Source organism: Mytilus edulis, chromosome 3 (assembly GCF_963676685.1).
Source record: "Mytilus edulis chromosome 3, xbMytEdul2.2, whole genome shotgun sequence".
Classification (NCBI taxonomy): domain Eukaryota; kingdom Metazoa; phylum Mollusca; class Bivalvia; order Mytilida; family Mytilidae; genus Mytilus; species Mytilus edulis.
This window is the reverse complement of record NC_092346.1, coordinates 103189704-103215288: the sequence shown is the minus strand read 5'-3', so window position 1 is coordinate 103215288 and position 25585 is coordinate 103189704. Positions and strand designations below refer to the sequence as shown.

The following is a 25585-nucleotide window of genomic DNA, read 5'->3' as shown; positions in this document are numbered from 1 at the left end:
TCAACTTCGTACTTTATTTGGCTTTTTTTTTTTAACTTTTTTGTATTCGATCGTCACTGATGAGTCTTTTGTAGACGAAACGCGCCTCTGGCATATATACAAAATTTGGTCCTGGTATCTATGATGAGTTTATTTAAGCCCTCTCTCTTTTTTTTTCAAAGTCCGTTATCATTTTGTTTTCTGTTATATTCCATTATTTTCGCGTTTCTGTATACTATGAACAGAGATATATAATACATTCTATATCGCTGCTATGGACTTATGTATCCATATTATAAATATTAAAGTGTATTTAATGTTCTATTAACTATTAATTCTAAGTTTCTTCTCCATGGCGATCACTGCTGTATTCTATAGAGTGTCTATATATATTATAGTAGTATTTATATCATAGTATACAGTACATGCAGATAAACGCAAAAATAGTTGCTTTTTAAAGCAATGATTAACTGTTACACGAAATAATTTAAAGTAATAAAGTATTTCCATGAAATAAATCATTCAATGTTCGTAAGATACATCAACTTAAAATCAAAATAAATTAGCAAAAAATGTATAGAAAAATATTGTCCTATTTCCTAAACATTGATCTTACTGTCTTTGTTGACTGCATCATCCAAATCACTCATCCGACTCAGAATATGGTAGTACGCAAATCCAACCTCACTTATCAGCTCTTTTAATTCCTCAAAATCACAATCACCTTTCTACAAAATATTTTATGTAGAGATTAGAATGTGCTATGATCATGTAAGAACTGCTCTAAGACTTGAATGAAAATGTCAAATTATATCAATATAAGTACTAAGCAAATCACATAAATCAGCATCATGTTCATTAAGGATTAATATTTAAAGATAAACCTTGACAAATGTTGTTATCAATAGAAAATGTTCTGAAAAATGAAATGATTAAAGAACACATGAAAAGTTAGTTAGATGCTTTTTATTAGGTAGAAAATCAGTTAGCAGCTTTTGTCACATTTTCACCTATTTTGAATTTTTAATTCACAATTATTGTTATTGATAATATTTCATGTACAACAAGAATTGCCACTTTACAAGACCCACAGCTTTAAAAAGATAATAAATATGTCCATGAACAGGGTATCCACCAAAAAGTAGTTTAAAGAACCATTTGTATAATACGGAATAATCATAGACATCTGTCATGTTCATCATGTGTTTATAGTCACTAATGTAATGTTGGAAATATAGTTTAAATTCAATTGAAATCATACATTTGACCATTTTTAATTATAGTAGTATACCTCAAAAGTTGCTGATATAAAGTAAAATAACATATACCGGTATACCATTCTTTGAGTAAAATTCAAAACGGAAAATTTGTAGTCAATGTCAAAATCAAAAGCTCAAAAAAATTGTGGTTTTATAGCTAGCTTAACCTCTCACTTGTATGACAGTAGCATAAAGATGAATATATATTGACAACAATGTGTGAATTAACAAAAATGCCAAAAGTGGACACAAGTCACATGACCATAACAGGACTTTTTTTGAAATAGGTTGTAGTGACTCCATTATACTTAGCAAAAATAGATCAATTGGATGGTTAATGCATTTGTAAAGGTCAATCAGATATAAAATATATCTGCTTTTGTAATCAAAGAATCAGTAAGAATCAAGCAGTTAATAGTTAATATCCCCCCCTTTTTTTTTGCATACAATAGAAAGAAAGAAGAAACAAAGTATTGTTACAAGGCAAAATTTAGAGCTAGAAAGGACTGACTTAATGTAGTTCAGTAAAATTTTAAGCTATTTCTATTCACTATATTTAGTGATTACAGTCTATTAAATTGTAAATGCAATAAACTGTACTGCATCACCTTTTGTTGGTGGTCACATTGTAATCAATCAAATTGTACAATGTTTTATATTAATAAAATAAGCCTTTAAGTAGTTTACCTTAATTACATGAGACAAGCATCTTTAATAAGACAACAAAAACCATATTTTGTATATCTCAAGAGTTGAAAAAATGCATCTTCTTAATTCTTATAAATGTATTCAAATGTTTAGTTGAACTACTTGTTTAAAATCACATCTAATATTGAAAATTATTCCTCCTATAAAATACTAAATTCACTCAGAAAGAACATTGCTTTAGGTTAGTTTGTCATTAGTAGAGTTGTTATCTAGAATTCTGGGAAAATTAAAGCCACATTCCAATCATCGCAAAGATAATATTACTCCTAACAAACAACCTTCTTAAGTATCAATACAATTCACACTAAAATGGGATTGAATTAGGAAATTAACTACCGTTATGTGAAAATTATAAGTTTTTTCATCATTTTGACATAAAAATATCTGTAAGAAAGTTGTTTGTTATTCAACTGTCTATAAAACATGAGAACATGAGAAATCAATTCAGTTTTGTACAAAAAGTTCTGGTCCATTAAAACAAGCTGTTTTTAAGTAATATAGAAAGAAAAAAATTCTGAATGAAAATGCCTTTTTGTACAAATATTTTTTTCTTTTGTTCACTGATTTGTAAAACAGTTGTTGAGAGACCATTACCTGAAGGATAGGATCATCGTCCACACGCTAAAGTGAAGATTAAAGTAACCCAAAATCAGCATGATTAACAAAGATCACAGACACCATCAAATACAAAGTGACAAATAATGAATGCATACAAATTATGAAATAATAATCAATATAAATACAGGCTTTCATAAGAGAATAAAATCATTCAGGAGCATCAGATCTTGCAAACCAAACAATAGCCATATATAAATTATGCCAAAAAAAACTGCTTAAGAGGTATATCAGGTATGCAAAATAAATTTGCAAACACACACATTTTTCTGTATATATTGAAAAAACCATTAAAATGGCCTAAAACTTTCAACCGACAGGCTGAAGAAATTTATTTCCTTTTTTTCTGTTGCCATAAATCTTTTATGTCATTTATAGGGGAAGCATGTAATATATATACTAGCAGTTTCACACATTAGATGAATGCTAATACATATATACATGTAGATGAAGCTTTAATTGTCAAATATTTTCATGAATGATAGGATCATCTGTGAGAGCAGTTTATACATAAGTGTACACAAGATTATTGTGTTTTTATGCTTATATAGGTAAAGCCAAAAAAAGTAAATATCAGTTCAGTGCAAACATTGCCACTTTTACAGTATTCTGTCAGATAACATCATGATAGTAAACAGTAATTGACAAAAAGTGAAAAATCATTAGAACCTGTAATAATAAATTATTCCTTTGTATTTCAAAGCTTGAATGTTTATTTATTTGTACTAGTTCAATGGGAAAACTGATGAAGTGAGAATAATAGAAAAGTCACTCTTCTTATGAAAAAGGATATTTAAAAGTTATTTCTAAACCAAAAAATTATACATTTTAAAGAAATTATTTGTTAAACTGTTATACATGCAATGTTTTATGTTCATTAACTGGAATTTAAAAAAATGTTAATTTTGCTGCTTCATGATAAAAAAAAAATCATGTACATACAAAACTAGAGATCTTCCAGGTCACAAGGTTTGAAAGTGTTCCACATTATCAGATTATGACTTTTTTTTTTAACAATTTTAAGGAAAGGTCGTCTCAATTTCTGTGCATATAATTGTGCTTTTCTCCATCTATTCACATTAAATGTTTACATCAGGATAGGTCTGTTTGAATTTGCTTAGTAACTTAATTTCAAAAGTATTTATCTTTGCTGCATATTAATTGATCCATTCTTTGGGATTTTTTCCCAGAACTTCTCTGCTGCATACAAAAAGCTGCCATAGACTGATGTACTTGCTATTTTAGAACTGAAATTTCACTTTGATATAATGCATTTACCAGAAGCATAAACTGAGTGTCGTAAAATACAAACTTTGTGTATTATACAATATATGCTGAAGCAAAGAATCTCCCAACAGAGACATATCCTGTATACTGTATACAGAACTCAATCATCAAGTGCCAACGAAATATCAATTTTTTTTGATCAATTATTCAAATATGAATTGTTAGAATAAAAACAAAATTTTGAAGAAGATCTGAACCAAAATGCACCTTTCACATCTGTAAGACTTTTAATTTCTGAATTTGATTCACTTTAGTAGCTTTTATTACTGTATCTCAGAATTTTTCTAACTCTCATCCCTGCTTCATCATATTTTGATTAAAAAGGTGAGGTAAATTAAAATAACAAAACAACAATTTTAATATCAATAAACTCACCCCTTTCAATTTCATTTCTATTTGCTATTTAATATAGTATGTGGAATGGAATATACTGACAAAAATCATTATTGCTTATGTATGTATTGACTAATTGTGCTTGAATATGTTAAGATATATAAAAGGAAAACCTTTATAAAGAGAGATTTATCTAAAGGTTTTTACGTATTGGTAAATGATATGTACTTCTTCATCTAGATGAAGTTGACTAATAAAAGAATTACAATTCATTCTATAACTTGACAAGATCAAAACATAATCAAATAAAAATAAAGCACTCTAACTATAAGTCCTAACTATACAGATATAGTATCATTTGTTTATTTGAATAAAAATATACCTGCATATCTTGGTAAGCTTCTGTCATGGTACTGATAAAAAGTGGAGTATCTAGGTATTCCATCACTTCCTAAATACAAAACACAAATTACTCAATAGGCGATACATATCAAAGTTTAACAATGTGGTATATATCAGATATAAAAATAAAAATTATGAAAACAAATACATTTTTTTATTTTTCAGTTGTTGTGATAAATATATAATTGTCTTACAAAACACTGATGCTATTTCAACCACTTTTTTGGTTAATATATAGAATTTTCAGGGGAAAATAAAGACATGCCCAGAAACAGCTAAGGATGGAAATGTTCATGGAATTTCTTTATATAACTTTCGATATCCATTTAGCAAGGAAAAAATGTCCTTAAAACCCTCAGTATAAACATTTTGCACATTATTCTAAAAGAGTCTAAAGACCAGCTTTCACTATCTAAGTTGATTTTTTTTGTGTGTTTTGCTTACTGTTTTTCTTAAAAAGAACAGAGCTTTCTATCCTAGGAGAAACTTAGCGAGTTATAGTGGTCTTTAAAAAATGAAATCTATTCATTCATATAAAAAGTTTATATCAATAAGTTTTGCGTAACTAAAGTTTATATCAATAAGTTTTGAAACAGTTAACATTTTTATCTTATGGAGAAAAACAGTTTTATTAATAAATCATTCATAATATTATTAATCAATGATTGACTTATAATTACATGTTGGTAATATATAAAACTATGTTAGAGAATATGTGATTATAAAATATTATAAATTATGAATTTAAATCAAATTTAAAAAAAAAAATAAAATTGAGAAAGGAAATGGGGAATGTGTCAAAGCGAGAACAACCCGACCATAGAGCAGACAACAGCCGAAGGCCACTAATGGGTCTTCAATGTAGAGAGAAACTCCCACACCCGTAGGTGTCCTTCAGCTGGCCCCTTAAAAAATATGTATACTAGTACAGTGATAATGGACGTCATACTAAACTTCGAATTATACACAAGAAACTAAAATTAAAAATCATACAAGACTAACAAAGGCCAGAGGCTCCGGACTTGGGACAGGCGCAAAATTGCGGCGGGGTTAAACATGTGTAAGAGATCTCAACCCTCCCCCTATACCTCTAGCCAATGTAGAAAAATAAACGCATAACAGTATGTTATAATTTTCATAAAAATAACGATAACTTTGAAAATGTTTGTAGTTTATAATATAATAAGATGTTGATGAGTCATGAATATGTTGAAGCATGACATTATTGGATCAGTGTTAAGGGTATAGTTACATATCAGTTCACCTTTAAGCTGTTTTACTATATGAGAAGGCAAGCTATAATTTGCAAGGTATATGATACAGCCTAGAGAATTACAAGCCATTTGAAAGTACTAGTTTCTTACACTAAAAGATGAATATACTTATTTCTTGTAAAAAAAACCCAATATATTTCAAATATCTACCATTCTACATGCATGTATATTAGTAATTACATATATTTTCAATATAATTTATGTTAGTTATTTTTAGGACTAAGAGATGAGTGGTTCCAAATTGAACTGTTCATTCCAAATCTTTCAGATTAAATAATGAAGTGCTTACTTAGCTAACTGATGCTTTTCAGTATTCAATTTTAACATTAACCCCTTAAGTTTAGCTGATATGATAGATAATTGATAACCTCTTTAGCTATCTTCATGATAAATACCTTCAATGCTTATACTCTAAGCTAGCTCACGTGATCAAAAACTTGCTAATCCCCTAAACTAGCTCACATGACCAAAAAAACTTGATAATCCCTTAAGCTAGCTCACATGATAAATGACAAGGTAATCCACTAGCTAGTTCACAGATAAATAACTTGCTTATCTCCAATGCTAGCTGGTGTGATTTATAACTTAGTATGCAGTTGCCAATTATTGGAAATTATATCACATCATCTTATCTTTATATAAAATGCAAGTTCTGTCATAGGTAAGTATACATTTTTTTATTTTTGGTTTTACTACTGTGGTGCCTTCATAGAATTATACTAGAACTGTTCACAAACTGTAATGTGAACATTTAATGGTTTTCCTAGATCATTTGTAAATCTTATAAAGTATAAAGCTTTTGTTCCCTTAACATAACTATCAAGCAAACGTAAAGATAAGCAGTGCAGTAGATAAAGTGAGTGAAATAACTGACATTCCTTGGATGCTTAAAGAGCACTTGCAGCTTGTCATGTATATTAATACAAATATGATTTTTAATTACTTTCAAATTTCAAAAGCCATCGATTAATCTTATAGTGGACTACAATATTTCTTGTAAAAGAAATGACCACAGTTGAAGGAGTCACTCCATATAGAATTTCTCATCAATTGTTTTAATTGTAATGACAAACCCACTAGTTTTAAGGACTTTTTAATATGAAATTCAGTGAAAAATATAAGTCACCAACACATATGATATGAACATAAAATTTGTTTTACAAGAAAGTCTAGAAAAAAAATTCAAGTTGCATCACATCAATTGTGGGAACAACTTAAATAAATAAATTATTTCTGAAAAAAGCTGCAAAAACTCTTCTGAGATGTTAATGTTAACAGGAAGTAGTAGAAGGGGATTAACTTACCTTTTTGGACCTAACTTTTATTTGACCATGCTATACAACAATTAACAAAACTTACAATACATATGAACATAAATCAAACATTCTACATTAAAACATAGTAACAGAAAACAATACATAAAAAAACAAACACAAATAAAAATTGTTTGCAACAGATAAATGCTGTGTTTTTAGAAGAAGAAAAAAAAACATGCAACAACTTTGTGACATTGAAGAGGTAATTAATACTCATAAAATAGATTTACAACGATGATACATAAAGAATTAACAAACCGCTGATCCTCGTTTCAGAAACTAGAAAATTATACATGCAAATTTTTATACATGTCTATATGTCTATACAGTATCAAATGAAAGATAGTACAAATGTTTTGTCATTAAACAATCCATACAAACAAAATATGATTCCCTCAATGACAATAACATAAATGTTTGCTGTAAGACAGTTTGAACAAATTTAAAACAAATGGAAGTTTTTAACGACCTTGACTGGCTATACAGCCCTCGCACGGTCGGTATTTTTTTTTTGAGACCATATTAATTTCCTATATTTTTCAATGGCTAGGCCAATATTAAAAATTACAAAAATATTTTCCCCATCCTGTATTATTTTAATGTTTGGTCTGAAATAAAGATTCTTAAATTGTTAGCTTTGAGGATGTGCACAAATCCAGTGTAAGAGTGTACAATCATGTGCTGAATGATTTTCGTCCAGACACTCATATTTTACCATAGCTGTTGTTTCTTTCAATTTCCTCCAAGCATAATCTATGTCATGTACATTCACCTAATAATAGTGTAAACCAATCATCTTGTGCTCTTAAACATCAATCTGACAAACAATCCTGACCCATTTTCAGACTATTACCAATGCTCGCCTAGCCATGGTGTAAATCAACAATCATACCCTAGCCTAGCCACAGTGAAAATCAACAATCATTACAAAAATAAACAACCCCAGTCTAGCCACATTGAAAATCAACAAAATTTATCAGCCCTAGCCTAGCCATGGTGTAAATAAACAATCATATGTGCATTTAGAAAAACATTTTTTACCCAAGCTGTAGTCTCTCGTACTTTTTTCCAGAGATATTCATCAACTCCTCCCTAATAATACATCATTCTCAAACAATAAAACCATATTTGTTTTGAGCTGTTACCATAATGGAAAGATGATGTTGCTTTATCTTACAAATTACTTAGAAACTCAAAACATTCTAATATTTTGGGACATACATATTCATAAAATGCTTCATAAGAAATCAGAAATCTCAATAAATAAGAGAATGAAAAGAAGACCACATTAGAACTATTTCAAGTGTACCATAAGACACATATTACTGGAGAACTTTTTCTTTAATACAAAATAACCATGAAATCAGAAGCTTTTGCTACCATAGATCAGACAAAAATACAGAAATTCAAAAAAGGTAAACAAAACAAAACTCTAGTTTAAATGCCTGAAATACCAACCATGTAGCATTATTCACCATAATTAAAACATCACAAAACTTGAGGTCTTTATAGCCTATTTTGGTACAACAGCATTTAATACATCATTTGGTTTATTGATAATGTCCACAGACATGCAACTTTTGATTCTTGATGCATGAAAATAATACATGAAAAATAGTATCGCAAAATTTCATATTAAGAAAAGTTTAATTCAAAGATTTACCTTAGACAAAGTTGCAATTTGTACCCCCTGTGCAGGAGCATTGTCCTCATCTGAATCTTTAGGATTCTCCTCTGTTAAAGATCTAACAAGAGTAGCTATTGATTTCTTTAAAACATATACCTGGAAGAATAAAATAGGTGGATATCTAGTGGAAATTAATTCAATAAAAGTGATGAAAATTTCTGAAATAGAAGGTAAACAAAAATGTGTTCCTAGTACACGGATGCCCCATTCGCACCTTCATTTTCTATGTTCAGTGGACGCTGATAATGGGGTAAAAACTTTGATTTGGCATTAAAATTAGAAAGATCATATCATAATGAACATGTGTACTAAGTTTCAAGTTAATTGGACTTAAACTTCATAAAAAAACTACCTCCACCAAGAACTTTAACCTGAAGCGTGACAGACAAACCAAAAGACGAACGAAAAGACAAATGAATGGACTGACGAACAAACAAACGAACAGACGAACAGACGAACAGACCAGAAAACATAATGCCCAAAAATGGGGCATTATAACAACCAATGTTATACTGTGGATTCATTTATTATTCGTTGGATACCAATTATATTGTGGGTACAGGTGAACCACTAATTTAATCTAGATTTTGGCAAAATCATGAAATCCTATATCCATGAAAATGCAATCCACGAAAATTGGTTCCCACGAATATATAAATGAATCCACAGTAATTGTTTATGTCTATTTCTTAAGCCGTTAAAAGTATTTTACAAAATTTAAGATTTATCCATAACTACCTTTTTTATTATTAAAAAACAAGAATGTGTCCAAAGTACACGGATGCCCCACTCACACTATCATTTTCCAAGTTCAATGGACCGTGAAAATTGGTAAAAAATATAATAAGGCATTAAAATTAGAAAGATCATATCATAGGGAACATGTGTGCTAAGTTTCAAGTTGATTGGACTTCAGCTTCATCAAAAACTACCTTGACCAAAAACTTTAACCTGAAACTCGCACTTTCATTTTCTATGTTCAGTGGACCGTGAAATTGGGGTAAAAGTTTAATTTGGCTTTAAAATTAGAAAGATCATATCATAAGTAACATGTGTACTAAGTTTCAGCTTCATCAAAAACTACCTTTACCAAAAACTTTAACCTGAAGCGGGACGGATGGACGGACGGACGAACGAACAGACAAATGGACGCACAGACCAGAAAACATAATGCCCCTCTACTATCGTAGGTGGGGCATAAAAGACTGCTTAAGGGCAGACACTTTGTGCAAAGTACAAATTTGCCTAAAAAAAATTCAGAACTTTGATCTGACATCAGATATTTTAAACTACACAGGTTGGCATTGATTATAATATCTAACAAAAATGTGTCCATAGTTCCAGATGCCCAACCCGCACTAAAATTTTCTATAATTAGTGGACTGTGAAATTTGGTAAAAACTCTGATTTGGCATTAAATTAAAGAGATCATACCATAGGGAACATGTTTACTAAGTTTCTGATGCACAGACTGAAAAAAAATAATGCCTCTAGGTGGCGCATAAAAATTCTAATGTGAATACTTCTCGTTATTTTTACTTGACATGAGTCAAGATGAACTGATGTGACATGTATATCTGGGCAAATGAAGTGTGTGTTTTTTCTGTTTGTCTTTTTTTATTTTCATATAAATCATCATTACATATATACATATATCTTAAGCTATTGATATGCTGCTATGATTTCTCATTACCTCTTTCTTTCCACAACCTTTGAACTGACCAACACGAAGAATGTGGTTGATATAGTCACAAATCTTATGGTCAAATATCACAGCCTGATTTTGTTGATTTCCCTGAAAAATAAAAATAAATTTACATCAAATTCTTTTTCCTTCATTTAAATACAAGGTCTATGGCTACACACCCTCTTTCAAGATCTATAATACATATTCAGACAATTGCATGTTTTCATAAGCCATATTTTGTTAGGATGTACATATTTTTCTTAAAATTTAATCATTACTAAAACATATGACCCACAATTAATATGCGTAACAAGTATTTACATATCGAGAAAGTTGTTATTTTTTTATTAGCTATATATAATTTAATGTGTGTGATGAAAAAAATACTACCACTTATCGTCATCACCAAATAAAATTTTATGAGCAATCAGCTTGTGAAAAATGAAAAAAAACTTCAACCCCTTCCCTATATGATACTGAACAAACCCTGTTTGGAATGAAATCTGTAACCATGAAAATAAAACAACAATGACGTTTTGTATGCTGATTAAAGTTTTAACTTACTGATGTAAATTCCACTAAAGTATCAAACAGCTGAACCACCAGAGGGAGTGATTTGTCATTGATGTTAGAGTAAACAATCTGTAGAAACTTGGTCGTTTCTGCCACAAGGTTAACTGACTTTATATTGTCTGGTTGTTCTCTTAAATAGTTCTACAAATAGCAATGCAAAGCTTTTAAGAATAGAACAGTCTTTGCAAATATTATATTCCATAAACATTAAGACAAAACAATAATATCAAAGATATAAGATATTTAATTTTGTATCTCTAATTTTGACTATGGTTATATTAGGGAAAATTGTACCATGTTACAAACATTATATTTCAATATACGTTCTTTGAATATGTTTGGGAACACTATGCTCCACTTACATTTCTGCAATGAGTTTTGCATTGGTCATACTCAAGTCTAACATATAATATTGAGTCCTTTAAAAAAAACATTGGTAACATCAGTACTCTATATTTTATCAACAACCAAATGATTCTTTTCTACCTCCGTCTCGGCAGACTATTCTTAGGGAGATTTCAAAGTGAAAAACATATAGGAGGCTGCCCATAATTTATATCTGATGTGTTGAAATTCATAGTCATCTCATAAATTTCCCTACAGCAAATATTTAATAAATAGAATACGAAATAATTCAAACCCATATGTACTCATTAGAAAATTTTACAAAGTGTTGACAAAATAATGATAAAAAAAAGTTTAAAAAAAATACCTGTAAATCATGATGTTTTACATAGTACATGTATTGTCAAAATAATCATACAAGAATTCAAATATTACCTGTAAATCATGATGCTGATTATCACACATCAATCCCAAAATTCTTAGAACCAATTCTATATACCCGTCATCTCTGAAATCAAACTCTGACGACATCTCCAAAGCATGCTGCATTAGCTCCTGTAACTCTTCCTCGTCTATATTCTACACAACAAATATAAGTAATGTATGCATTAAATGGTCTATACAACAAATATAAGTATTGTATGTATTTAAGACAATCTTGTTACGGTCAACCATTCAACAATTATATATAATAAGTTAAATTGTCTGAGCATCTTATATCTATAAATTTACTTTAAAGTTTACGAGTACCTAATTCAATCTACTGTGCCATATTTATTGCTGTTATATAAAAATGTGAAACTTTATGTCCCCATTGATATCTTCCCCATTTCAATTGAATGTACTACCAAGTTTCATACCTCTATTTGGACCTCTGGTACATCAGTAACAGGGGCTACTTGATTGACTGTACTACCAAGTTTCATACCTCTATTTGGACCTCTGGTACATCAGTAACAGGGGCTACTTGATTGACTGTACTGCCAAGTTTTTTCCCTGCTTGTCCATTCACTGCAAGTTTTGAAGGTTTCAAAAGACGACTGCTACCGAAATTCTGTTTCTTCCCCATACTAGTTTTTGATCCTCCTATTCCTAATCTTGAAGCTGGTCTCTACAAACATTCATTTTAGGAATATTAAAAAAATTGAGAAAATGCATAGCATAAATCATTAAGGATTTATGAAGACTTAAAAACATTTTTTACAATATATACATTTTGTATTCTAATTATTTAACACACAATTAAGACAGTCTTCCATATCAAGTGAGAAAAGCACCTGCTTTCGGTCTATACTCATAGACAGAACATACATGCGAATTATTCAAACATTATAATACAAAGGCATTTTGGTATGTACTATCGACCTGTAACAAAGCAGGACCATTACATCTGAAGCAGATCATTCAAGTTATAACTAATACATGTATGCATAATCCAAAAAGAAAGTTTTCTTATACTTTGCCAGAATGTAGTTTTTCTTGCATTTTTCAAAACTAATAATTAAATGTATGTGTCAACATGCTTCATTTCAAGCTTCAAGTCATGCAAAATTGCCCACATTTGCATAGATTATTCTTGAATAAACACTTTTTTTGTGTTAATAAAAAGAAATTTATGAAATAGATTTTTGAAATAAAATATGAGAAGATAAGCTGTAAAATATGCTTTGAAAAAATAAAAACAAAAATTGGAGTCACCAACCATGTTTTCTTCCTACAAGTAAAAATTGATAATTTCTCTATCATGCCTTTATAATAATTTTACTATTGAGCTATCTCTTCTAAATGACCAAGTTGACAATTTGGATCAAGCAAACACAAACATTTGGTATTAAATAAATCAGTTTAAATAATGCAATAAATAATAATTTTTTTCTTAATTTCAATAAACAGTCTAACTCATTTGTTGCCTATCTGTCTCATAATTTGCAGATTTAAGCAAAGAACTAGACCTATTATGAACTGGAATTTTACTATTCCAGATTGCAGTATACAGTTAATACTCTGTAATTTAAAAATTCAAATAAAAGTTGGTAAAAAAGTAAGACTGTAATACTTACCAAGAAACCTGATTGTCTAAGATTAGCCATCGATTTCTTTGCCATCGATAACATAGAACCAATTTTGTTAGCCTTCATAATTTCCTGCATGCAAAGAAATATTATGACATTGTTTTTACAGATAAAATGCAAAGAATAAAATGTAAATCATGCTTTAAAATGTGTAATGACATAAAACAGTAGCAAAAACAGGATTGTTTAAAAAATAATGAAATAAATGAATGACCTTTCATATACTGTGAATTCATTTATTTTCATGGGTATCAATTTTCGTGGATTGAGGAAAGCTTGCATTTTGTGGATATTTGATTTGGTAGTTTTGCCAATCTCTGAACATTTGAATTCCAGGTTCAACTGTGTCCACGAAAAAAACATGAAAATTGGTATCCAAAGAATAATAATTAATACACAGTAAGTAGTTCATGTACGTTATACAACAAGTTCAACTATTTCTTATTCTTCTTACTAAGATAGATATTTTATAACAGTATGAATAAAACATTACAATATACACAACCATGTGCAATTTATAATGCCCTACCAGGGTATGATTAACAATTGCTTCCCCATTCAAAAAAAATACAAAAATAAGGAAAAGCAACATGCATCTATAAATTACCATGATCAACAAAATTTTTAAATTAGATCACTTATGGTAAAAATAAAATATAGGTGAAATGAAGAACAGCTTTGGATACGTTTCTGGCTTGTGTGCAGCTACAGAAGCATTTCAAGACAAGACATATGTCATATAAAAGTGTCATTCAAGGTTTTCATTTCATTTAAAGAGTAAAATATGACAAAATAACAACCAGATATAAACTAGGCAAAAAACCACGAACAAAATATATTTATTCAAAGAAAAATAAACTACAAAAGCTTAAACACATTTTTAAGCAAGTAATTTTAAATGACAACACTGAACATTTTTGCCAAATCTTACCCATTCAGGCTAGCATAAAATGAAAACATAAATATTACACAATACACAAGAAACTTGAAAAACCTAAAACAACCTGGAATTGGTCAAAAGAATTTAAAAAGTTAAAGACAATGATTTTGAGTTAAAAAAAAATTGTTTATACCTCATAATTTGTTTATTTAAACAAGAATGTGTCCATAGTACATGGATGTCCAATAGGTCCTTCAAGATAACAAGAAAATTCAGCCCTTGAGGCAGGCTTCACTTAGAGAAGTTTATTTATCAACGCAATAGTGACAAGAATACAAAAACTGGGATAACAATAGACATATAGTATTGCCTCAACAGTGTTTGTGAGATAACATTCCTTAAGCTTCTGACATTCCATACAGAAACAAATCCTGCTAGTATTAACATTCCTTCAGCAGAAATAAATCATAGTACTAACATTCCTTTAGATTCTGACATTCCATACAGAAATAAATCATACTAGTACTAACATTCCTTTAGATTCTGACATTCCATACAGAAATAAATCATGCTAGTACTAACATTCCTTTAGATTCTGACATTCCATACAGAAATAAATCATACTAGTACTAACATTCCTTTAGCTTCTGACATTCCATACAGAAATAAATCATGCTAGTACTTACTGCTCTACGATTTCTTCTCTGAGAAAACATTTTAAAAAAAATATTGAAAAAAAAAAATTGCTGGTTTCTTCAGCCATTTAATCAAAGAACCCCAAAAGAAAAAAAAACTCTTCTCAAACATTATGATTCCTTTTATGAAAGAGTAAACTCAAGATTAACATTTGATATATACAAGTTAAAATAAGAGTTCATTGTTTAGTTTGGTACTTACAATTGTAGCCATCTGTCCTGTCTGCATGGCTTTCTGCAATGCTTTGGCTTGTTGCATAGCTTCCTCCATCTTAGCTTGGTGCATGGCATGCAGCAGACGTCTGAAAACACCAAAAACAATTAAGATTCCAATGTATAGAGTATTTGGTCTGTACAAAATTACTTCTATTGTCATAAGGACATCATGTTTCCAATGTTAAAATAACTCCATGAAGTATGTGAAATGCGAACCTCTAAAATTAAACGACTGATTGATGGTGTTTAATCTACAATAAGCACTCTTGATAATATTGTTGCAGCTGGGTTTTATGGAGGAAGCCATAGTGCTTGGAGAAATTCTAAACTTTTGGCATGAAAAACCAAGTTAATCAAGATGGGCATCGAACCAGCCATAATCAAGGATGGAACTCACAACCTTGTGTTGACAGGCTAGTGATTGCTGTAGATGAACTTCTAAGACCACTCTGCCACCTAAAATAATGGGCAAAGGGTTTACTAAATAATTACCCTTCACAATGACTTACTTTTCTCTGGTTGCTATGGCTGACAATTGCATCCTGCTTTTGATTGAAAAGAAGAATGTTTCCTCTCGGGTACCAGTAAAATAACTAATAAGATTATCCTACAATTACAATTAAATCATGCCATATTAAGAAATAAATTTTAAAGTGGTCAACTTTAAAAAAAAAATCCTTTATATATAAAGTGGCACTGATGTTAAGAGACCAATAAATTATAAGAGGAATTAGTATCCCACAACATTATTTGGGAAGAACAACTATGCCACAGCAACAAAACAAATTAATTACTTTGACCTTACAGTCACATGAAGGCTAATACTAACAAATTATATACTTTGACCTTACAGTCACATGAAGGCTAATACTACTTTAGAGTTTATAGTCTTAAACAGTAGTCAACTCTTTGAAGAATTTCTATTTGCCACTTTCTGATGAGTTAAGCCTTTTTAACTGATTTTATAGTTCATTCTTATGTTGTACTGTAACACCACTGTCCTGGGTTAGGGGGAGGATTGGGATCCTGCTAACATGTTTAACCCCGCCACATTCTGTATATATGTCCCTGTCCCAAATCAGGAGCCTGTAATTCAGTAGTTGTTGTTTGTTGATGTATTTGTTTTTCTTTCATTTTTTGTGCATAAATAAGGCCGTTTGTTTTCTTTCTTGTTTTACATTTGTCATTTGGGGCCTTTAATAGCTGACAATGCGGTATGGGCTTTGCTCATTGTTGAAGGCCATACAGTGACCTATAGTTGTTAATTTCTGTGTCATTTGGTCTCTTGTGGATAATTGTTTCATTGGCAATCATACCACATCTTCTTTTTTATAATTAATACTTATGGTATTCATTGATTGTTAAGTGTCTAGACAATATGTCAAGCTCATATTCACCATGTCTAAAAACTTTTGTTGCAGGGAATTATATTGGATTGAATCTAAGTGTTGAACCTTAACAACAAATATTACTTAAAGTACATAGGTTCTTTACATGAAAAGACTTTATAATTGATTTCTATTTATGTCCAATCAGTCATCACTTACCTGAACACAATCATTACCATTGAAGAGAAGTGTAGCCATGAAGGCCAGAACCTCTCTCACCACATTGTCCTGAGGTCTGGAAAGATGGTCTAGGACACTGGTCACAACGTCATAAGAATTCAATGCATCCTGGACATCACTTATAGCATGAAGTTGTCTGTAAATATAAAAAGATAATTCTATAATATATATCTATAATGTGCAAATACTCCATGATTATTCTGTTTGCCTTAATTTACAAAAAAGTATATGAGACAATATCTGAAAAAGTCTAATTTCCATGTCCCGCACTTCACCAGCAATTATTTTTTTATTCAACCATCTTTTTTGAAAATTTTAAGTTTTAGTATAAACTAAATTATATAATGCACCATGGCCTGCCAATTAAACACTCATTCTTATATTTCTTCCAATAAAATATTGTAATTTAAATGTTTAACCCCCCCTAAAATCATGTTGTCCCCTGTGTTTTTTTGAAAACTAAATCATTCAAATAATATCCAAATTAACTAAACAGGCGTCCAATTCTCACATATATGATATATTATTTAATAAACTTGCCCCTAATTTGTCTTTTTATATTATAACTATAGCATGTAATAAAATTTTGCAAATTTTAAGAGAAAAAAAATTTGTCCCCAGGGGTGATTTCCCTCCTGTTACCACTGGGTTTTTTTTTACCTGTGGAAACGTTTACAAGACCAAAAGTTATTTTCCCATTATGTATTGTGAAGAGCATCATTCCCTGAATGTATTAGTACAAAGAAATAGTTGGAAAGGCGGCCAGGTTTGAAAATTCAAGCCCATCCAAGGTAAGAATTTATAGAAAAATACTTATTGGTGTTCTATCCTGTTATAGCCTTTTTTTACACTTTCTGAGAATATTTTTAAGTGTACACCACAACATTAAGTGTGTTTTTATATCATCTTTTTAAAAGTTATATGTCACAGGAAATACACTTACATTTCATGTGATAAAAAGGACAAAAACTATCGCGTAATTCCTTTCTGTTACGTTCTGTCATGTTACCTGATCAAAAGTAACAGCATAACCATCATCAGTAACAGGAAGGATGTTCAAGACAATTTCACTGAAGAATCGAACAGTTAATCTACTATATGCCAACCATTTCATTTAATATAAGTTATCACCCCCATATCAAATAAATTTCAAAATAATATACAGTATATTGAATAAAAAAATAGGTTTTTTGCTTTTGATAACAGCAGAGAACATTGTGCAATTCTAGTATAGTAGATAGTAACAGAAAGGAATTTATTTTAGAATTTTTCATTACCTGGGCAGATTTTTCATCTTGCAAATACAGTTTCAAAGGATAAATGACATTGTTTACTGTTGTCTTCCAATTGTGACCAATCTTAGATGATTTATTTTTCTTAAACTTTAAAATAAAGCAGAAAAATCCTTTCTGTTACCAACTCTGTCCTGTTACCGTTGTCCTATTACTCAAGATTCTTTCATGTTACCGACATATCTGACTATATTTAAGTATATTTCTAAACCTTTTGTATTGCAAATGCTGAAATCAATAATTGGCATTTGATAAACTATTGCAGGATATACTAGTAAACCACAAATAGTGTCTTAAACTTATTCCTTATTCCCATTAGAAACTTTTTAAAATTGATTCACTTTGGTAACAGGAAAGAAATGGATTTTTTTTGTACCATTTTTTAAATTGCCATTGTTTGCTTATTAAACAAGTATTTGAATTACAGACAACAGTTCCTAGATCCCCAATGTGTGTTCTTCGATTTGTGCTATTAAAATACCGGGTCTAAAGAATTTTTTTTGGTTTTTTCTTATTGCCAAAAACTAGACTTTTTCAGATATTGTCTCATATAGCTGTTACTTGTCTTAGAACAGTTTGAGGACTTTTAAATTTTAGTATGAAATCACGAGCAGCGTCATATTTCCAATCCTCAGGTAACTTGACAATCTCATTATATATTAAACCTCTCAGTAACTGTACTTACAAGTTACAATCTATGTCTAGCAGCGTCAGATTCCCAATCCTTGGGTAACTTGACAATCTCATTATGTATTAAACCTCTCAGTAACTGTACTTACAACCTATGTCTAGCAGCGTCAGATTCCTAATCCTTGGGTAACTTGACAATCTCATTATATATTAAACCTCTCAGTAACTGTACTTACAATCTATGTCTAGCAGCCTCAGATTCCCAATCCTCAGGTAATTTGACAATCTCATTATATATTAAAGCTCTCAGTAACTGCAAACATTTTACATCCAATTCTATCTGATCCAGTTTTTCCTTCTCATTTAGATGTGTCCTCTTAGCAGAAATTCTATCAGAAAAAGAAAATGTTAGCATTAAGTAAATATATATCTATGTATTGTGCTTCTTTAGCTCGTGTAGTTTATATGTATCACCAAAACAAACTCAATAATAATGTAGTAAAACATTTTATCTCTGGTTTACTTGAAATGTGACTTACAAACATTAGCCTCTAGATAGTCTTAGTTCTTCATCTAAACATAATTTGCGTACACAAATTTCAATTTATTGATTTTCAAAAAAAATTGCTTTTAGTAAAAAGTATACAGCATTACAGGTGTTCCCATTGACCAATCAAATTCTGCTGTTTATTTATCAATGTGTTCCTGGACCACAATGTGTTCATAAGTAGGACAAAGCATGCAATGTATCATAAGAATCCTTCCATGCATTCATTTATTTATTAGTTTTGATGACATGTTTAAAATTAATCTGAACCATGCAAAATAAATAAAAATATAAATAACAGGTTTCAAACTTCATAGGAGTAACAAGTACTGATTTATTTTTTACATTTTTTATGATATGATATTGATGTTACAAGAAAATATTAACCAATGTCAATCAAGGATGTTTTATAGTAAAGACTAAAGTAGGTTGGATTCTTGCAATGTCTTGCTACATTGATGTAAAAATATCTTCCAGTTTCCAATCCTTCTTGCTAATCAAATCCTTGGTCAAATACTGACAACTAATTTATATTTGTTTACGATTTATTAGCAAGTGATGTTATCAGTATCAGAAAATTTTCAATAACACTTTAATTTTAAAGTTATATTCATTATAAGATTATTATAACATGCAGAATTCTCACTTCTAAGAAAAGAATAATCATATACAATATTTTGGATAGAACTCTTCAAAGGTGAAAAGCATGCCCATTTAAAACAAAAATTTGTAGACATTCAAAATGTATGTAGCATTCAAAATTCTGTGAAATGATCAAGTCTATATAAATGTGATCATGAAAATCACAACATTTATAAACTGGGGGAACTTGCAACTGTTTACCTTACAGAATAGCTGAAAATGAAGAAAGAAAGGAAAATATACAATCTCTGTATTCAATGGCAATTCATTAATGTATCACTTAAGTACAACATACATTAAAAAAGAAAAAAATTTGAGCAGAGAACACGAAATCATTTCTTGTAACATTTTCCCCCACCCTCCTTAATACCCAATTTTCAGACTTGGAAATATATATGGTTTGCTACAGAAAACCCACAAAAATCAACGGCCAGGCTTTTAAAAATGCTTTGGAAGGGCCATGGAAACATGCAAGACATAATAAAAATAAATAATGAAGTAAAAGACAGGTTTTTCTATAATCCTTGATAAGAGAAAAACCTGTCATAAAAATAGTTTCAGCTACAAAAGTGCTACAACACAACAATAAACGACAAAAAGAATAAATCTTTTATATTCAAACTGTGTCACATCTAGCTAAACATGCTGAGGGAATGCAAATGGAAGTTCTAGGCATTTTACAAACAAAGATTTATCAATATATATTTGTTGTTAATTTTATATTCTATTGCAAGACAATAAAACACAGTCGCTACATTGTACTGTTATTAATTGAAAAAAAAATGTCAAATTAAACTACTGGGTAAATTTACTTTCGATGCCCGCTTCTCTTTTTTCCAGAACTACAAAAACATAGAGACATTGTAGGTATACATTCCTAGAACCTTAGAAAGTTACAGCTAATACACATCTTATACACAGTTCAAGTTTAAGAAAACTATGGGGTGGCAATGAACACTTAGAGCAAAGATCAAAGAAAAAATACATTTAAATAGAAGTGTAACAGTAATTTTCCAAAGAATTTTCTTAAACTTGAAAAGTCAGTTTCATATTTAAAGTGTAATAATTTTACACTATTAACCTCACCTATCTATATTGTGAAAACTATTATCGAAAAGTAAAAGATAGTAAGACTCTCTTGACAAAAGTTCAATCTATCAACAAGAAAAATCTGTAATTTAAAGAGCAATATATCTCAACTGGAATTTTTTGTTTATTCTGTATTGACAAGGAATCTTATTGTATATTGAACAATATAAAACTCAGTTTTCAAAGAATCCCACTTACTTTGTTCATAAAATATAATGTTGCCAAATTAGATATATTGCGTGTTCACTGCATATCAAATATACTGTGAAGCCAATTTCTTGTTATCAATTTTAGTGAGTACTGCCCTTACTTTTATTTATTTATTCTGGCAGTCACAATTTTTTTTAGAACACATGTTATAATCAGACTCAGAATCAACTTAATCAAAATACTGAATTTGTTGTTTCAAGCACAACTTGATTATCAACTTTTTGTCATTTTAAGAATCATGTGACACACTTTATTTTGTTATTGGATAACATCAAAAGTGACTTCAGTGATGTTATATTTATCAAAATGAAAGTGGAAAGATACATGTAATCAATATATCTCTTAGTCGGATTTGCCAAAATGTGTTTTCATGCTCGTCATACATGAAAAAATGTACCAAAATTACATAAAAAAACCCAGAAATAAACAGATCTATTATAATACACATTTCTCGATTTAAAACGAAATGCTACTTTCAATAGGTTGTTAAATTGTTGAACAAAGGTTTTCTCAAAACTTGTATCAAACACACTTGAAAAAGCACAGTAAATCATCAATATAAGGAAACTGCAATATGTTCATGTATGGTTCTTTTTTATTACTAAAACTTGAGTGTTGTGATTATTCTTTGTTGAATTCTTGGAACCATGGTTTGCTGTGATCCACCAAAATTGGTATTCACGAATAGAAATGAATCCTGGGTATAATAAGATATTTATCAAATGTTCAAACTTGACTATATATACACTTTAACAAAAAACACATCTATTAGATTTTTTAACTCTAAATATCAGTTATTTCTGAAAATCGTTATATTTATTTACATGAAGGTCCATGAGCATTGGTTACTGATAAAACCAATATAGATTCAATCCATGATGCTTTTCTTTCCAAAGATTTGATAAGCCAGATTAATTTACCATCAACCATATCTGTAGAAACTACTTACGATAATTGTTTGACTAATTTTTCTGCTTGAGCATATCTACTTCTTGCATCTTTATGTCCAGTGTCAATAAAGAATGTGATGTGATCTTGGAACTCTTGTCCTAATGGTAATTCTTCATCTCCATCAATCTCAGAATAATCTGAAATGTAACAACCAAACATGCTTACAATTTCAGGACATGGACGAAAGGTCAATATTCTTATATGTATCAATTAATCTGATTGGGTACCCAGTAATGATAATGTAAAATTCTTAAATTTGCCTGTCTCTAACCTAGAGGTGATCCTATATGGAATTCCAAAAATTTTTAATGCACAATTTCTTAAACAACAGACTTAAAAGATCCATTTTTCTCATTTAAACTTTCTTTAAGTATAATTGTATTGCATTTTTTAAAATCTGCCTTTTTTTATGCGTTTATCCCACAGACTAACCTGCATCTGAATTATACCCAATCTGAGCATGTACTGTATTTAAACCTCCATAAGCTGTTTTCATATTGACTGCAAAAACATTCAGTTGTCTGTTTATTTCCTCTTCATATTGATAATATTCTTCATAGGACTAAAACAAAACAACTTCAAATTCATAAACATGGCAGATAATATAAGGTTCATGCACAGGAAGAGATAAGCAATTATTCAAACTTACTTTATGCTTGAGCTTGAGCATGAAATACTACTATACTGTCATATAACTATAAATTGTAAAAAGAAATTAAAAAAATCTTACACTGTCTCTTAATAAATTTGTTTAGATTTGACAAAGTTCTATTAAAAAATAATTAAAATTTATAAATAAATCAAACAAGCTAAGCACAATACCATTAATTACTGAAGTTTCTGTCAATCCAATGATTGATTGTTGCTTGATAAACATTCAGAGACAAATTTCAATGAAAAGAAATCCACTGAGAGATTTAATTTTAGATCTGACATCAATAAACACATGCAACTTTTCATTTTAATTTCTTCTTTTGTCAATGATCTTGTAACCGTGCAAGACTCTCATGGGTAGTCAAGGTTGTTAAAAACAACCCAACTGTCTAGTATATGAATAAATTCTGGCAACCAACGTCAAAGTAAATATAAGTTGTCTGTGATTTTAGGAAATTATGTATAATCCAGTTACATACCCTTCTAGCATCACTCTTCACCTCCTGTCCTTGGACACCTTTAGCATATTTATCTTCAAATTCTCTCATTTCCTGTCAATAAAATAGTTAAAAAGAATGTAGATGTTGTTTTATATGGAGTTATAGTTCAGTCATAATGAAGTAATTCAAATATTAAGAAATCCTCATTGTAGAAAGTATTACGGAGGGACAGAGTGATGGACAACACTATACCATAATATGTTCTGTAAATTGGTGTTTAAAAATCCAAGATGACTGTCACTGCGGAACAGTTTGATATATGGCTCTATGAGAGAAACAGAGAAATAGATCAGAAAAACAATGATAAAGCAATTACTACCCATACTGATCTGTGTCCACACATCTAGGTTTTAAAAAATATCTTTGTATGAATTTTTCTTGCAAATTGTTTCAAATATTAATCTTTGTCTGAAGTGGAAGCTTTATAAGTAAGTATACTCACATCAACTGGTAATGTAGATGCTGACAACAGACTCATTGTACAGGCTACAATAGATTTCATCTGTCTCTCTATACTGACTAATGGAGCTATCTCTTCCATAAAATCCTGTAAAAAAGATAACTCAAAATGCTACTAAGATTATTATGTACCATATATCTTTAGCAAAGGCCACACAATAAATTGATTTAGATCCTTTGATGATCTGATACCAAATTACTTTGGTTATGAAGCAACTCCCCCTACCTTTTCCAAATCCAGCTATTTCAATAAAAATCAACAAAAGTAAAGATTTAAGTCCTCAGAAATTGTATATGGTCTTTTCCAATTTTAATAAAACTGTTAATTTAAATCTTAGAGAATTATTTCACATTTGTATTTCAATTATCCTATCCTATAATAATAACTTATGGTAAACTTTTCTGTAATTTGATTTTTCCTGGTCGATGAACAAATTACCTTGAAATTCCTAGTAAGGTCATCAAGATGCTGTGGTTCATCTGGGAATACTGAAGGGTCTGGCTGATAGTAGTTTCGACAAAATATCTGTGAAACAAATTTATAAAGGAAAATAAATTAAACCTCAATGGAAAACTCCAAAATGTCAATAAGAGAATAGAATATTGTACTAAATAAAAATAATGAATGAATATAACAGCATTAATGAGGCTTCACATACTTTCTAATAAACTGTTGACACATAACTATGTCTTGCTTATATGTAATATAATGCAAATGTTGAAAATAAAATGGCATAACTTCAACTTTAAAGCTGTGCGTACAATTCAGTCAAAAAATCATGACTGAATGTGCAGGGGAAAATAATCACCATGGAAATGAGAAAGGCCAACACTCAATTCAAGTGCATTGACTTATCATAAGTTTATCCCCATAAACTTACCTAAACACAAACTTGAACAAGTTTTACTCTCCATATGTTTCAAAGTCAATGCACCATGACGGAGGGATGGTCAATTAAAATCTCTATGGAAAAGAGACGTGCAAATGATAAAACAAACACATATCAAATATCATTGGCCAACCATTAGTGGTTCATCGTTAATTCACATAATCCCAAACTTCTTTCAAAGTTTCAAAGCCATGACTGAGGGTCAGGTGCTAAATAATCTCCATGAAAATGAGAAGTGCCAATACAACAAATCCTTATATCCTTGACCTACCACTAGTGGTTTCTGCCACCATCTGCAACAGCAAGCTTAAAAGTCTTGCCTAAGGGATGTTACTGAGCCAGGACAAAATGAGTCAGAGGTGGAACAGAGGGGCATGGTCTCGTATTTTGCTTGATAATAAAATGTTTGAATGCTTAAGTAACAGTTGAATGAAGTGTTTTTGCAGTACTGGCTGTTATTGTATATTCTTTAATGTAACTTTTAAATAATCTAATGATTAAAAATAACAGGGGGAGACTATAGATAAAAAACGCCAACAGTTTAATCCCACCACATGTAATTTAAATATTGCCTGTTTTTTTGTTTTACCTGTAAGAATGGCATGACACTGTCAAACAGATAATGGATGGATCCATTGATAGCTTCATTGGCACTTGATCCTGTGTCACTGTAAAAGAATATAAGTTATTCATTTGGTGCAGTAATCAACTTTAGATTATAGTTATGGGTTGGAAAATATCACCAAGTCCGGATTTTTCTTTTCACCAAAAACTTACGATTGAAATTGATCGTAAGTACGATTAAAATTGATCGTAAGTTATACT

The 25585-nt window shown here is 30.1% G+C and overlaps 1 protein-coding gene across 1 annotated transcript in view; it reads right to left on the bottom strand.

The window, feature by feature from the left end:
• Positions 1–25585, bottom strand: part of LOC139514694 (inositol 1,4,5-trisphosphate-gated calcium channel ITPR3-like) — a 127544-nt gene that overhangs the window by 18556 nt on the left and 83403 nt on the right. Inside the window, exons 41-60 of the mRNA XM_071304200.1 lie at positions 25350–25428; positions 24310–24396; positions 23854–23958; positions 23391–23462; positions 22690–22819; positions 22256–22394; positions 19055–19207; positions 16876–17032; positions 15838–15935; positions 15315–15414; positions 13526–13609; positions 12394–12576; positions 11901–12044; positions 11112–11261; positions 10554–10655; positions 8837–8956; positions 7889–7945; positions 4564–4632; positions 2541–2567; positions 596–707 (exon numbers count right to left, since the gene is read on the bottom strand). Of these exons, the coding sequence (XP_071160301.1) occupies positions 596–707; positions 2541–2567; positions 4564–4632; positions 7889–7945; positions 8837–8956; positions 10554–10655; positions 11112–11261; positions 11901–12044; positions 12394–12576; positions 13526–13609; positions 15315–15414; positions 15838–15935; positions 16876–17032; positions 19055–19207; positions 22256–22394; positions 22690–22819; positions 23391–23462; positions 23854–23958; positions 24310–24396; positions 25350–25428 (2168 nt within the window). The remainder of the gene's footprint in view (positions 1–595; positions 708–2540; positions 2568–4563; positions 4633–7888; positions 7946–8836; positions 8957–10553; positions 10656–11111; positions 11262–11900; positions 12045–12393; positions 12577–13525; positions 13610–15314; positions 15415–15837; positions 15936–16875; positions 17033–19054; positions 19208–22255; positions 22395–22689; positions 22820–23390; positions 23463–23853; positions 23959–24309; positions 24397–25349; positions 25429–25585) is intronic.